General features: G+C 39.4%; 2 protein-coding genes across 7 annotated transcripts; one reads left to right on the forward strand and one right to left on the reverse strand.

The window, feature by feature from the left end:
- On the forward strand, window positions 1–8,590 carry LOC124071454 (40-kDa huntingtin-associated protein-like). Of its 6 annotated transcripts, XM_046412030.1 has the most exons (17): window positions 4–184; window positions 527–796; window positions 2,056–2,177; window positions 2,602–2,715; window positions 2,847–2,957; window positions 3,042–3,954; window positions 4,371–4,417; window positions 4,545–4,617; window positions 5,384–5,543; window positions 5,777–5,845; window positions 5,955–6,075; window positions 6,191–6,283; window positions 6,542–6,606; window positions 7,060–7,141; window positions 7,287–7,333; window positions 7,678–7,733; window positions 7,857–8,590. In XM_046412030.1, the coding sequence occupies exons 6-17, from the start codon at window positions 3,896–3,898 to the stop codon at window positions 7,936–7,938; spliced, it is 954 nt and encodes a 317-aa protein (XP_046267986.1). In that variant the 5' UTR covers window positions 4–184; window positions 527–796; window positions 2,056–2,177; window positions 2,602–2,715; window positions 2,847–2,957; window positions 3,042–3,895; the 3' UTR covers window positions 7,939–8,590. The 6 variants fall into 6 exon arrangements, with proteins under 6 accessions (XP_046267992.1, XP_046267994.1, XP_046267986.1 ...); XM_046412021.1 differs by having other exon boundaries at window positions 2,056–2,715; XM_046412035.1 differs by having other exon boundaries at window positions 527–591; window positions 2,056–2,715.
- On the reverse strand, window positions 8,254–13,035 carry emp1 (epithelial membrane protein 1). Its single transcript, XM_046412048.1, has 5 exons — window positions 12,908–13,035; window positions 11,918–12,008; window positions 11,540–11,639; window positions 11,173–11,313; window positions 8,254–10,067 (listed from the first exon to the last, which is right to left on the reverse strand). Exons 2-5 carry the CDS (start codon window positions 11,990–11,992, stop codon window positions 9,907–9,909), a joined length of 477 nt encoding a protein of 158 aa, XP_046268004.1. The 5' UTR covers window positions 11,993–12,008; window positions 12,908–13,035; the 3' UTR covers window positions 8,254–9,906.
- Between the last annotated feature and the right edge of the window lie 2,858 nt (window positions 13,036–15,893).

Consider the following 15,893-nt stretch of genomic DNA (forward strand, 5'->3'; position numbering starts at 1 on the left):
AATAAAACTGAGAAACAGCGACCAGATAGGTAGAATAACCACAGTGAAGGAGACCATAAACAGCAACGCAAAACTCCCAAAAATCACAACATGGAGGCTCAACAGTTTTGGCATCTTTCGGCCATGTGGACTTGGATATTTGTGTTTTTCTTCTCCTCTGTATACTCAGGAAAGGAAACACCAAGTAAGACATCCAAACTATATTTTGACTGATGATGTACTTATCAGTAATGTTACTTTAGGACTGTTGGGAGCCAAAAGGACATGTATTTCTTCAGCAGCAACTACTGATCATCTTCATAAGATTCAGATTGTTTTGTTTTGTCTAACCAACAGTCTAAACCCCTAAAAAGATTCAGTTTATAATAATATGAAAGAGAGAAAAACTGCTAATCAACATGTTTGAGACGCTGGAACCAGAAAATGTTTATGCTTAATAACTGACAATGATTGACCTGTTAATTTTCTGTTGAGCAACTTATCATTTCAGCTCTAACATTACCTGCCATGTTATGTCCCCTCACAGAAATATCCCTGGAAAGCACAGTCTTTGTGGCCTTGGCAGGCGATGAACTCAACATTCATTGTAAGGTGAGGATCCCAGCAAACGAAAGTGGCGGCATCCTGACATGCTCCGATCCCTCCCCTGCACAGATATACAGCTGTGAAATCCCTGCCACAAGTGACCAGCCAAAAGACTTGTACCTGACACTGAACCTGAAAAATCTGACAAGTTCAGGAGAGTACTCTTGCAAATATAAAACATCCGAGGTGTACTGGTTTCTTCGAGTGAGAGGTGAGTCCAAAAAAGAAGAGAATGTGAATGAAAGAAGGAAATGAAAAGGATTGTTAGGGCAGTGAAGTTGTCACAATAAGATTTGATGAATTTCTTCAGTTTTGTCTGATCTTCAAATTGGAGTTCATAATAAGGTGAGAGACTTTATCTCATGTTTTATCATTAGATCCTTTTTCACTGCCTTACAGTGAAGACCTACCGAATGTGTCATGAGTTCACTACTGTTCATTTTCTGCTGCAAAGCACTGTGGGACAGCATGGGCCACAAGATCATATGAGACTGATGTGAAATAAGTGAGGGGTCGAATGTTGAGCAATTGGATCTAAAGAGAAATTGGAAGCTCTGACCACATTCACGAAGCAGGAAGAGAAGAACAGGAGCACATACACACCATTTTCTGCTTTTGTTGTGTTGCATGTTCGACGCATTCTCTTAATAAGCAAAACGATGATAGATACAAGATACAATTAAAAGTTAATATAAAAGCAATCGTGGTTTTGCAGCCACTTTGCCAGCAGTCTGTGGACATTTCACATGTTCTTTTTGCCATCACATGAGACATGACAGCTGTCACAAATTCTTCATATCTTTATCATATATTCTTCACAGTTTTTCTGATTACTAACAGCTGGCTGTATGATGTGCCTGACTGCAGAATACTTGATCACTTGTTGAAAAAGTGATGTAGTGGTGGAACAGGAAGTTTAGTCTTTAGCAAATGTGCAAATGCGGGTGTACGTGTATCAGCCCCTGAGATCTCTCTTCTGTATGTCAAAAACAAAGTTCTACTTGACACAAAGTCACAAAAATTGGGCCCCCTTACAGTTCACTTATTTACACATCATTTGCTAACAAAATAGTGCATGCTGTAATGCCCGCAGAGAAATGTTGTGCAATTTGTTCATTTTTTGAACTACTTAGAACCCATTAAAATGGCGACAATATCCCATATTTCACAACAAAAAACAAAATTTTGGAGAAACTTCTGTGTTTTAATTTTGTTTTACAAAATCCCTTACAAAACAACTCACAACTGGGACCGCTTGTAGAGGTGTGACCCCCAGTTGGTAACCAATATGTAAAAGCCATTAGTGGATTAACACTGGAGCAGACTACGTATCTATTCTATTTATCCTGAAATATAAAAAACTCCATTAATCGTAAACATTTTAGGCAACAGATGACTTTCTTGCCAGCTGCCATCCACTTGTGATGCATTCCTGGCACAGTCTGACATTGATTGGTTTGTGTTTTCCAGACTATGGCTACCAGGAGCTCCAAAATTTGGATTATACAGAAGTGATCACAGTCACCGTCTTCACAGGGTTGCTGCTTGTTTTCAGTGTGTTGGGCTCAGTCTATGTCTTCAGAGGACATTGGGTAAGATGTGCCCTTCTCATGGCCTCCCAGAACTTAAGAAACAGCCAGTTTCAAAGATTGAACATTGTTTTGTTACAGACTTAAGCCACAGAGTGATGAAGGACATAAAACTGACAGGCAGTGTTGAAGATAAACCCCAACTTTTTCTTACTCATTAACTGGTCAACACAAAATGAATCAGCCACTAGATTGTTAATGAAATTAGGCCTTACTTAATTGATTTTTAAATGTTGCCTGATCTATGAGTATGTTGTTTTCATAACTCAAGACTTTCCTGTTATCCAGATTATTAGAGGCAAAGAATTACACCAATCAATTCATGTATTTGACAGTTAGTTCTGAATCCCATCATGACACAAGAATTCTGCACCAAAAGAAAATCCTCATGTGTCTTAGTCCATTTTGGATTTTTTGTCACATTCAGAAAGACCACTGCAGAAAACAAAAGCAAAACAGGAGAAAGCAAGAAGAAAAGAAGAAGAAAGAGACAAAGGAAGATGATGTGGATGTAACAGCGCCGTCCACATCTTTCTATGCTGTAAGCACCTTTCTACTTATCAGTACATGGACAGGCACATTTCTCTTGAATGAAATTGTAACAGTTCATATTTGTTCCTCACATTCACATGTTCATCTTTACATTTCTTGTAAACTGAAATATTTTCCCAGAGTCTGGAGCCTCGGCCCAGGTCCATTTATGATGTGTTGGATCGTTCAGCTGCCGGTACAGAGTCAGAGCAGATCAAAGCTAAACCTAAGACAAAGGAACCTCAAACTCCGGTCAGTATGAACTTACAGGTTTTTTCACATTTTCTGTTATACAGTGTAAAACATGCAGTGACTCGTCTTCTGTTACCTCCACAGATGGTGCAAACCAAGCAACCCCAGCACGAAGATGTGTTTGAGTCTGTCTATGAGAATTTTTGAATCATAAATAAACTAGTTTCAGAAGATTGAGAGGTTATATTAGTAGCTGAGATGATCTCAGTGTGCTTTTCTGTTCATTGTCAACTATTTATCAGTGGTTAAAAAGGTGTTTAGATTCTTTAAAAGGAAGAACGAGCAATGTAAAAAAACATATATTGCTAATAATGCTAATAAAAAATACATGTAAATGTACAAAGTAAAATATAAAAATATTATCTGTAAAAGTACTCACTTTGGAGGAAAACGGCATCTATCACTGTGTCATCATACTGTATTATTCTACTGAAGAATTATTAGGGATGCATTGTTAAAACAACCAGCATTTTGTAACCATTTTAAAGGTGTAGCTGGGTGGCATGAATCTAACTCCACCCACTTTATTTACTGCTGGCAGGTTTAATTTAGCGTATAAAACGAATTAGAGATTGTGAATCTGAAAAAATAAATAAATAACTATAGCTTTTAAGTGTATTGGAGTAAAAGTATAAATTGAAAGTTCGAATTATACAAATCACATTAGTCACTTTTGATCTCTGGCTGTCACTGACGAAAGAAAAGTAAATCTGTTCCTGTCGCTTCACAGTCTGATTTCTATATAGAAAACACAAAATTTCTGCTTTTCTGTGACATCTGTCCTTATATGGGCATTTCCTTTATGATAATTAACAAGCTTTTTTTTTAAAACATACGATGACCAATGAAATTGTGTTTTCTTCGATCTACGAGCTAATACGAACGCCCACAACAGTTACACTTCCTGGTTTGGTTTGTTGTATTTTGCTACATTGATCATGGCTGCAGAGGGCGATTTTCTGGCGAGATACCGTGCTGTGTCGAATAAACTGAAAAAGTAAGGCTTTAAGTTCACTTTTTTCTAATGGAAATAGTACTGTATATCCGGATTACCGTAACGTTACTTGGCAATTATGCTACAGATACGTTATATAGCTAGCGCTGTTAAGATAGCTCAAGCTAACTAAGCTAAGCTAAGCTTGTCACTGTCATTGCTGTCAGTGTCACATGAGGTTGTTTAACCCACACTTTTGTGCATGTAACGTACTTTACATATAATGTTGCTATATGTTAATTGTTAAATTCGTGTAAGTAGCAAGTAGTAACTGATGTGTTGCTGCGTTATTCGTCAGCTAACGGTAACTTTAGCTAGCTTAACACACAGTCATTGCTGTTTAGCAAGTGATTGAGCGTTAGCATCCCATATAGCTAATTGTGATATTTAGGAAATTGAAAGTTGTGCTTTTGTCGCAGACGCTTTCTCCGGAAGCCCAATGTTGCTGAGGCGAGTGAGCAGTTTGGTAAGTGCCTGTCAGTCTCTGCACAGCCAGTGTAACCTAACGCTGGCTTTCCACAGTTACATGATGTCAAAGATGTTTTTTCGCAGGTTTCTTCACATTAATTTTCCTCTTTTTATCTGTGTTTCAGGTCAGTTAGCCAAAGAGCTGAAGCAGCAGGACTGCCTTCAGTATGCTGCCTTCTGTAATCTGGCCATGGCTCGGTGAGTGGACTTTTACATTAGCTGCTTTAGATTGACCTGAAGCATCTCAATGTCAAGTCTCGGTTTAAACTGAGGGAAATTGTTATACTAGAACATACAGTACAATGACATTTCACACAAACAGCTTGCATCTTAATGGTAACAATGTGGGAAAGCCCATTTTCTGTCCTTGTCTCCTGGCTCAAGGCAATGTCCATAAAGGCACATTTTTTAAAAACTTAACTAGCTTAACACACGGCATCAGTGACCAGCCTCATTAATGTTATTCTGACTGACTGGGAGCAAATCCCTGAAGCCAAGTTTAAAAGTTTGTGCAGAGCTTTCCCAGAAGAGTGGACGCTGTTATCGCAGTTTAACAATTCCCATGGCTTTGGAAGGAGATGTTTGACAATAATTCATTTTCAGTAGTTTTGTACATGTAGTGTACACAAAGTCCTGACGTTTCCTCACATCCTCAAATAACTGCTGTTTTTTAAAATCATGTAAGTGTTACTTGTAACACATCCGTCAGATTTAAGGGCTTGGACAGATTTCACTACATCATACATACAAAGATTTAGTAGTCAGATCACTTCATAAACAGTCCAGTCCACAGTCCAGTGAGCGATGGCTCTGCTGTAGTTTTTCATGTCCCAAGAAACCACCACAGGGTGACTGAGGTGTTGGTAATTAGCCCAGAGGGAGCCTGTATCATTAGAGGTGATGACGTGTTTACTGTTAACAGTGCAACTGCTGTTGTTACACATCCTGAATGCTTTGACTGCAGGTGTGAGCAGACTCTTTTTAACGCTCCTGGAGAGGCTCTGGCATTAACTGATGCTGCCCGCCTCTTTCTCTCATCTGAGAAGGAGAACAGAGCGCTGCAGGCCCCAGGCTTTGATGAGCACCTTCAGGCTGCACTCAACTGCTACAGTTTTGCCATCAAGGTATGCTACGAGCCCTAGTTTTTAATGACAGGTTTAGTTGCGTATTATCAGGGAAATGAAAGGAGTGGTACATTTGATCAAACGTTTGTAGCATTTGTACCCTGCAGGTATTTTTTTGTTGAAAGTATAAACAGGTTAAGAGTTCACAGAATAATTATGGTGTACATTACTTGTATTGTTTGAACATTTTAATAGAGACATTAAGATAATGATGATGTTCAAATGGGTTACAGGTGTACATTGAGATGAACCAGTCTGTAATGGCAGCCAGTTTGTGCCTTGAACTTGGCAATGCGCTCAAGGTACAACTTCAAACTGTCCTACAAGATACATTATTCTAAATTTATATAGAACTGATAAACTGTAATTGGATTGACATACTGATGTCAGCTCCTTCTTTGGTTTCAACAGGAGATGAACAGACCAGGAGAGGCTATTGTTCACTACCAGAGGGCGGCAGAGTTGCAGACACAAACACCAATTGAAGCTCTGCTGTCAATGGGAGAAATGGCCACATGTAAAATCCTCACCCGTGAGTTCAGTCGGTCTCTTTACATCTGACATGCGGCTGTTGTGTGTACTATGTGCATTTATGATTTGATTTTCTGCATTTTGAGCTTGCAAGTCTCATGTTTTTTTTTGTTCAGGTGACTACGACGGTGCTTTGTCAGTGTTCACGGAGATGCAGCTCATGTGCCAGGAAAGAGGGCTGCAGCTACCAGGCACCAGTACCCCTGTTGGTGAGGCTCTGCATTTATCTTCCTGCTTCACATAATCTTATGTATTGGTGAATCTCCAGATTTTTCGAAACGGAGGCTGAATTCAGTATGTCCAAAACCAAAAAATGTAGGGATAAGAACTTTTTATTATGCTGAGATCCAAATCTTGACATTTAAACAAACTAAAGAACAGGAAACCAGGATCAGTGTTTTAAGGCAGTGTGTCATCATTTATCTGATTATACTGACTCTTCTGTATCTAAATTTTTCTGTTAAAAGGTGCATTTCTGGATATTTTGGCAAAATGCGAAATCTCCAGAGTACTGCTGCTGATGTTGCTTGAGGTAAGCATGCTGTTTCTATATAAAGTCAAGCTTATGCAAAAACAGCAACAACACAAAACTGTGTTGTTTTTTTTTGTTTGTTTGTTTGTTTTTTAACTTAATTGGCAGATACACCCTCAGTTATGGAAGTTCTGTGTTTCTCACTTATGAAAAGTTGTATTTTTGTTGTAGTGAAACATTGTACATCCTGTTCTATTTTTACCACAGATACACAGCATTATGAATATGTTCCAGTATTTCAGTGTCAAACAGAAATCAGAGTTCAAGCGAGTGGACTGCCAGAAAGCAGAACAATTAAATTTTAAGCATAGAAAGAACCACCTCCGCAGCAGCAATACAGCGATACATTACTGCTTAGAGTATTGATAATGTAGCACAACATTGATTATTTATCCCGCATCTGTACATAACTCACTGATTTTAAAGGTCCAACCTTTCTGTTTTTCTGTACAGCCTCCTCCTCAGAAGCTCTTGCCAGAACATGCTCAGACCCTGGAGAGATACGCATGGGAATCTTTTGACCCTCACAGCCAAGGTGACTGCTCCTGAACTGTTACAGAGCAAAAAAACCTATAAATTGTATACACTCGCTTTTCACCGAGAACAGAAATTGTATCATGAATCCTGTGAGTGACATTTATTTGAAGTGGTGTAAACATGGCTCTTACCCTCTCCTTCAGTGACCTTCCTGCCTGAGAACGTTTTCCTGCTCCTGCAGTCAGTAGTGGTGAGTTTCATCATCCACATACTTGTACAGTTCACAGGATTTCCTGATCCTTCCTGACTCATACAGGAAAAGTGATGGTCTTTGTGGCCTTCATGTGACTGTGATAAATGTGCTGGAGTTTGCCTTCCTTTGCCAATGGAATGATTTTTTTTGTTTTTTTGCAGCTGTGTCAGTGTCTGTAGACTTGTACTTGTGTCTTATAGTTGTCTGTCTGACTGGGACAAATCGGATTGATTTGTAAGAGAATATAAACTCTGATACGATGCTGAGAACTTGTGAAGGTCATCTGAATCTGAAGTCATGGTTTTATCTGAGTAGCATGTAACAGCAAATCTGTTTTACAGATGGCGTGTCAGGAGAAAGACACGGAGTCCCTTAAGTCTCTTCAGACAGAGCTATGGTGAGCATTCAGAAATGTTAATGTCCATCTTGTGGTTGTCACAGAGCAGTAATTTTTCTGTGTCTCAGTCTGACCTTTAGTGTTTTTACATGTTTGTGTGTGTGTGTTTTTTTTCACCCTCAGGCCATTTCTGACTGCTGAGCAAAATCATCTTCTCCACCTGGTGGTTCAGGAGCGCATCACACCATCTGGACAAGGCATCTAGTGCCGTCCAGTTTTTACTTCCTCTGGGAACAATACTTTATAAAATGGAACATTCCTGTATCTGACTGGGTCTGTTTTAAGACCTGAAGAAGTTTCAGAACAAAGCGTCACACAGATTTAGAAATCAGTGAAAATCCTTTAACATTTTCAAGTTCTGTGTTTTGTTTTTTTTTTCCCAGGATGCTAAGTTAAGACTAAATTTAAATGAATTCTTGTGCTCTTACTTGAGGGCTACCAATTTATACATATTTATTATGTGATAGTGACCGTTTTGGATTTTGTTGTATTTACATTAGTTAAACAGAAACATGAAGGCTCTGTGAGATAATTAGTTTTTATTAATAAATGACATGGCTTAAATTCCAAGGCGATTACAAACAAAACCTTCTGTTGCATAGTTATGAAATATGGTGATATGAAACGCCATTGTCCTCCGTCCCTGGTTCACTTTATGTTCACTTGTACAAATTGCATGTACTTTTCTTATGATAGCAGCCAACTACAGACAAAAAATAAAACACGGTTAAAACAAAACACTCAATACAAAATGTTACAAAAATATAATGGTTACAATGTACATAGGTTAAAAACAGGATACACTATACTTCAGTTGTAAAATAATGATGGACGATTAAAACTACATGTACTGTAAATTAAGGCTTGTCTTTCCTGATTGTTCAAGTACTGCAGCAGGAATGCTGTAGTTCTGCCAACATGCCGTACCTTCACAGTTACAGTATTTTGTCACTCCTCAGCTCTTGAAACCTGCAGTAGTAACTGTCAGCCTCACAACGTGATAATACAAGATGATAAATACTTAAATCTAGTAGGAATATTTCAAACTACTACATCTCAAAAGGACTTTGGCTTCCTCTTTCCTCCTCCCACGTGGTCAACTTTGTTTGGTCCTTAAAGGAATATTTTGGAACTAATTCTTTTTTTTATTGTTGAGAGTTGGATGAGAAGATCTCATTCATTTTAGCATGGTAAACATGAGTCCTGGAATTTGTATTTTCCAGTCATCCGTGAAAGTTTGCTTGGCTTTCTTTTTCACTTTCTTGCTGTAACCTGCATCATTCCACTTCAGTCACTAGTGCATGCATGTGACCGTTGTACAATGACACAACTGCAGGCCGCAGAACACAAGCTATTTACCCACAATAAGTATTAAAGGAACTTCGATTTCTAGCTTTGCACAAAACATAAGTTCAAGTAATTTCAATGACACCATCTATTTATGTCTATTCTATATCAAAAACTCTCCAGGCCTTGAACCCCTACCCACCCCCCTCCCCCTAAAAATTCACATACTTTAAAGGATTTCAAGTACCTGTTTGAGTCTTGTGAATGTGTTTACCAGTGATCTTTAGAGGTGCTAGTATGTAGGCGGATTTTATTACCTCTGCAGAGATTTGTTAGCTGTTTCCAATCTTTATGCAAAGCTAAGCTAAATGTCTCCCAGGTTCAGCTTCACATTTAGCACACAGATATGAGTAGCACTGATCTTCTCATCTAACTCTCTGAAAGAATTTAACATTTTTCAAAATGTTGAACTATTCCTTTACAGTGCTAATGGGTATTTTCCAAATCTATATGTAACTACCTTTTAAAAGACAATGGAAATAATTGATTTATTAAAAACTGTATGGTTATACTGCTGTGAAATAAGCACTTGTGGAGGTTGCACCCTCCTAATGAAAACCACCATTTCATAACCCACACTGCCTATTCAGTTCAGCCCTTTATGTCATGTAAGCATGATTTCTATTTCAACTTGCAATATTCAAAATATAAACAAATGGCTCCTCTTAGCAATTGAGCATTATTTTCCCATTTTCCCTGGCTGCAGATGTACATCAGCGGTCTTCATTTTTTGTCCCTCCAAATTGTGAAACGCATCCTATTCTTTCATTCCCCAAATACAAGCTGGGAATATGATCCCAGGCCTGCCCTCATTCCTTTTCTCCTCTCACTCGCTCTTCTTTCGCAGGATGAGGTAGGTGATTGCTAGGAGGAAGGTTAGGACAAAAGAAATCCAGGCCAGGACATAGGAGTGCCCGTATCCTCCCTGTGTGTCGTTGGCGTGGAGCTGGGCCGTGTAGATTGAGGCTGCTATCATTATACACAGACCTGCGGGACACAAAATGGGAGTAATGTCACATACACCCAGACAAGGCAGTTAAGAAGTCAGAATCTGTTACTTCACCTTATCCTGTCTATTCTGTACCTCTGTTATGCACTAGTAGCAGTACCAAAGACTGCCCATACATGACCTTCAGTCACAACATGGAGGAGACCAATCAGCACTAGAGCTGAAACCAGTAGTCGATTAGTTGATTGGTTCAATTTAATTAATTGAAAATAAATTTAAATTTAAACTGGATTTTTGGTACAAAATGCCCCCCCCCCCCCCCCCCCCAAAAAAAATCCCTATTCCATCCTCTGAAATATTAATAACTGTTCTTTTTGAACATTAAATAGTAAATTAATTGTAAACTTACACAGTTTTATGATTATTTCCTTGACAAATCATTAAAAGATAAGTTGAAAAAATAATCATCAAGTTAATCATGAATAAAATTATAAGTTATTACCCTAAAATATCTATCTGTATAGATATAGATAGGTAGAAATGTCAAGAAAGTCATCAGAGTGACATTTGAAACTGAGAGACTGAAGTTGGAGAAGATCCATCCAACGATATGGACAGACAGACTTTATCACAGTGATTTTCAGTCATGTCTGAGGTCTACAGATCAACAGCTCGAACCAGCTGATGTTGTTTATGTTGTTTTTGGTTAAACTGAAAACCTGCACGCTCTTGAACCTGGATCACACATGAGTGAAAATCACCGACTTTCTGAATCTACATCCACTTTTGTTCTAACAATGTCATGAAGAAACACATGTTGCTGCCTGCTGAGCTCTGCCTGCATAGATTTTGTCTCGAATGCCCCGTGAAGGAAACGAAACAGAGCTCTAATGTGGTTTGCTCTGCGCCTCACCTCCTCTGAGAGAAAATCAATACATTTTAACATGCTCTGATGGAAGCTAAGATCTTTTATTTACTGTTACTCAGAAATAAAACTGTGAAAACACTCTGTTACTGTCCTTTACAGTTAAACTTTTAGCGCACATCCCCTACAGAAATGCACTAATCTCAGCTATAGGTAGCAAGCAAATAAATCAATATTTTTCCTATCTTCAGATCAGACTTTGCCTACGGGTTACTTACAGGCGATTAGCTGTAAAATGCCAGTGAAAGTGAACCTCTGGCCTTTGGGCAGGGTGAACAGCTGCGCCACAAACACAAACAAGGCCAGAATGGTAAAAACACAGGCCAGCACTGAGGTGGCCTGAACCGTCTGGAGATATTCTACAAAATCAGGATGACCAAAAAACACACAGTTAGTGATAGTCAGCAACAACAACACACATACAAGGCAATGTACATCATAACTGCTCTGTTAATACTATAAACATCCATAAATTAATACTGTACATCCCAATACATCCTAACGATCTCCAGCCAGATCAAGTCAAGATGAACTTGAGCCGTCAGAGCACCAATCTAACTCATTAAAGGACATGTGGGGTTTTACCCTCCGGGTAGTCTTTCAGGTTGGTGTAACGCCAGACTGTGTCCGTCAACTCCCACCTGCCCCACAGGTCAGCTGACACTGTGTCAGTGATCCACCAGGCCTGCAGACACAGAGCAAGAACATAAAGGCACACATGACACTGCAGCACATGCAAAGACATATTTAATAAACGTTTTGCAGATTTGCTGTGGCCAGTAATAGTTAAACTATTTTTTTTTAATATTATGTGAGGACTTGGTCAAAGTCTGTAAGGTGAAACACATACTGCTTTAGGTGTTTGGATTTACTTTGAAAAGAAGCTCTGGAGCCTTTGGTTGGCGTTTGTTAACTCCTACAAAATGGGTTAAGTGAGAAGTGGGAAAAAACAAATCCACTAACATTATCGATGGTGGCCACCAGCAGCAGGATGATGGTGGTGATGTGCAGAACAACGATTCCAGCCAGCATCAACATCGTGGCCTTCTGAAAACTGATAAGAGGCGAATGGAGGAAGGATGCACACCATTATTTATTTTCCACACACATACTTATGTAACACTGGCTTTTACACGAGAAAGCATTCATTCGTCCTCCCTCTCTCTCTCCCACACACACACACACAGACACACACACAGCTGTCCCAAATGAAGACTGTCTCAGACAGCAAAAAATACTGTCAGAGTAGAGGGGAGCTGTTGCATGCAAGCCCAAACTCGACCCACAAGTCTCGCACACAGACACATTTTTGAATCGCGCACATCTGCTGTCAAACGATTTCATCTCTGGGTTCACATCTTCTAACTTTAAGAAAACGAATTTAAAAAGCGGATTTTCTCTGATTTGACAGCACGGATTAATTACTATTCATTTGTAGAGGCCAGAAATGCTTAGTCGTCTGCTTAACGACGCATTTCTCACGGCTTTAGGCTGTTTCCGTCGGCAAGAAAGGCGCATTTGTTTAGACGGTGTTTGGGCATTTCCCAAATGGGTGCTGCTCCGTTACACACACACACACACACACACACACACACACAGGCCCTGTACTATAGTCAACAACTTTGAAAAGAGCGCGAGAATGGCACGACGAAAAATAGTAACAAACACACCTCTAACTTTTATACTCAGATTTAAAAACTCTTGAGTGATCGACTCGATGTTGGTCCACGGCGTTTGAAAGCGCGCGTCCTTTTAATACCTTTTAAATTTTTTTCTTCTTTTGCGCTCACAGTCACACCCGCACAGTTCTTCAAAGCGCTGGTGAAAATCTGTCCCACACTTAAATTTCCTTATATGCACTCTACACAATAAATGAGCTCAAAAATCATGCGCCTCACACTGTGTACCCCATAAGACAGGATTTAAAACGGAAACAACGTGGATAAACGTTACCTGAAAGCGCTTTAACGCACAGCCCGGGAGTTATTTGGGAATGTGAAACACTGTAGACCCACCCAGCTTTGAATCCTCAGCACACACACCACACTGTTTTCCCTCTCCATTCCCCCTCTTTCCTCTCACCAAGCCCCACCCATAAAGTTTTTTAAAAAATTTCCCCCTCATTGAAACATCCAGACAACGCTTCAGGTTGCCCCTTTCTTCTCTAAACGGCGCGTAAAGAGTGGGAAATTCTCCGAAATCATTCATTGTCATATACATTTTAACACCTCTAGTTGCTTCATGCTCTGTTTTTATTCCTCAAATACCTTCCCCACAGGCTGTGCCAAACTGATGTCTTTGAGTTCAGCTTCTCACCCGGCTGTCCACTCCTCTGGACAAACTAGCCACAACAGCTGTACTGTGTTTTCCCAGTGAATTTTGAACATACATAAACATGTCTTGCAGGGCAGTGAAAATGAACCTCTTGCTCACGCTTTCAGGCACACATACCGATTCATTGTAGACACTAAAATACCTCTCCAAATATGGGACATGAAGAGGTGATATAGACAGCAGTGCTCCAGACACAATCTTCCTCTTTCCAAAATCGGTTATGGTGACTGAAACACATTTTCAAACAGGCAAAAAGTGAGATGAAATATTGGCTCAAGTAGACGCGACATGGATCAGTGCAAGAGAGCGAAATTAAAGTCAACATAAATCAATAAAAATTGTGTTTTCTGATTCTGTTCTCACTGTCAGTAACACGTCATGACATGACTGCAAACAGGACATGGGCTGGCCTCTGTCATTCATTTTGGAAAAGCTTAATTTATCAGAGAGTAAAATATGCATTTACAAATGTTACTGGTTCAGTGTGGATGCACTTCCAAGGACACCAAAGCCATGCTGAGCTACTGTTAAGCATGTAATAAACCTCACATAATCCAGTTTTTGCGGATGAAACCAAGATGCCCCAAGGATCACACGATATGCATGAAGTCACGTAATGTGGTCGTATCACAAGTGGCTGATGTATCTGCTGCATGTGTCCTTGTTGTTCCACACTAGTGTAGACAGACCCACTCAATGGTCCCCTGCATGAGCTCTTAATAATCCCATTCTGTGTTACACTGTTGTTTTACCTTATTCTGGAGGCACCATCTGTATGGAAATGTGATTATAGAGACTTATAGATTTGTGCCAAAACACCAAAAAATATAAATGTACTGGCATTCAAAATTTGTGTTTTTTTCAAATGGTTTAGTAACACAGGAAGTGGCCCTCGCTTCCACTGGAAATGTAACTCAATACACATGAAATTTATTTCTGACATCAGTTTTGTCTCTGCCAAACAGGAATACAAAAGGCTAGAAGTGAACAAGAGAATTCATTTACATCATCGGGGGTGGCCACCAGAAGCCGTACATTAATATACTCAACTCTTCATTTAAAGGTAAACTATCATATTTTGAGCACATGCTGTCAGATAGGTATCATTGTTATTATTATTGTTGGCTGCAGTTAAATGGCACCATGTTATTAGGGCATTACTTGGCAGACAGTGCATATCTAGTAAAGCCTTTTATCACCTATCTCCTGTGAGAGAAAGCTTATGGGCCCTCTTAAACAGCACATGAACTTTTATGCCTTTCCTTCGAACAGGCCACAGCTCAGCTCTCTCTCCATCTCAGTGAGGACCACATGGACTGAAGAGGTCCTGGTCCCAGTCCTACAAGGGCCGCTTTATCCTCCTGAAGGTGGGATGAGGATCATTGCTTCTATGCTCTTTCACTGACCACTCCCTCCCTCTCCCTCTACCCTTTTGTGTGTTACCTGCAAACGTAGATCAGTGAAACAGTGTGAGACCATTGGCAGGAATGTGTATCTCTGTCACTCTCTTTTAGTTTCTTAACTGATTTTTGTTTCAGTCAAATTGTCAGTTAATCAACTAATCATTTAAGCTCTCATTGTGTTGTTGGGTAGATCAGTCTACAACAAGCCATCATGTTTTTAAACCCTTTATGTTTTGTGTCTAAAATCTAAATTTGTATAGTAGTAGTATTCCAGCTATTGATAAATATATGTAAATGTATTGTGTATATGTATAACCTTTATTTAATCAGGTAGTTACAGCCTAGAATAGAAAAGAAGAACAACAAAGAAAAACAAAATGAATAAGACAAATACAATAATTCAGTATGAAATAATAGTAATAGTGTCAAAGAAATACCGTCAGAACATTTATGATGATAGGCCTGCGTGAGGGGCCCAGACGGGGGCAGGACTTTGCCTGTGAATCAGATATCTCTTTTAGCGTGAATAAATGTCACATAAGTTCTATGTTACGTAACTTTATGCAGTGACTGTGCTATAAGTGAAAGACTCCATTTTTATTATAGTACCGCTGAGCTGAAAATCATTTGAGAGGTGTATGATTGTCAGTGGGTGTAGAAATGAACCAGGGGAAGTGTTTTCTCCTGGCAGTAAGTGTGAATAGAAGAGTGAAATCGTTATATCTGACCCCTGACGGTTTATCATGTCCTCACAGTAAATGGTGAGTGGGTGCTTAGCAGGGCTGGTTTCCCTCGTACGTCACTGCTGATTCACTTGAGTTATTCTATTCCCATCACAACATGTTGGCCTCTGTTGGACAGCTAGTATACTGAAGACTACTACTAAAGACCTGATTTAAAATAGAGAGATATTGCAGGAAACATTTCAGAGATGCTGATAATAATCTTGTTTCTAATTTTGACTTTTAACACACTGTTAAATGGGGACATCTTATCTCCAAACCAACAAACATAAATCCATGTTTTGCACTCCTAATCAAGCTTATATAAAGTTTTAGATATGTGATATATGATATTTTGGATAATGACTAATTACAAACTTTTGACGGTCCCATCACCCTCGGCTGCTCGGTGCCAACAAGCAAATGTTCGCATGCGACAGTTCTATACTAGTGAACACAGTAAGCAAATGTTAGCATGCT

The sequence above is a fragment of the Scatophagus argus genome, chromosome 2 (genome assembly GCF_020382885.2).
Source record: "Scatophagus argus isolate fScaArg1 chromosome 2, fScaArg1.pri, whole genome shotgun sequence".
In the NCBI taxonomy this organism is placed as follows: domain Eukaryota; kingdom Metazoa; phylum Chordata; class Actinopteri; family Scatophagidae; genus Scatophagus; species Scatophagus argus.

What these genes read in the sequence shown, in the direction of transcription:
- LOC124071454 (XM_046412034.1), top strand. Translation starts at nt 3,896, where the DNA reads ATGGCTGCAGAGGGCGATTTTCTGGCGAGATACCGTGCTGTGTCGAAT. An exon ending in GTGTCGAATAAACTGAAAAA is followed by an intron (nt 3,955 to 4,370) that starts GTAAGGCTTTAA and finishes CTTTTGTCGCAG; the next exon opens with ACGCTTTCTCCGGAAGCCCA. An exon ending in TGAGGCGAGTGAGCAGTTTG is followed by an intron (nt 4,418 to 4,544) that starts GTAAGTGCCTGT and finishes TCTGTGTTTCAG; the next exon opens with GTCAGTTAGCCAAAGAGCTG.
- emp1 (XM_046412048.1), bottom strand. Translation starts at nt 11,992, where the DNA reads ATGTTGATGCTGGCTGGAATCGTTGTTCTGCACATCACCACCATCATC. An exon ending in CCTGAAAGACTACCCGGAGG is followed by an intron (nt 11,314 to 11,539) that starts GTAAAACCCCAC and finishes CTGATTTTGTAG; the next exon opens with AATATCTCCAGACGGTTCAG. An exon ending in CATTTTACAGCTAATCGCCT is followed by an intron (nt 10,068 to 11,172) that starts GTAAGTAACCCG and finishes TGTGTCCCGCAG; the next exon opens with GTCTGTGTATAATGATAGCA.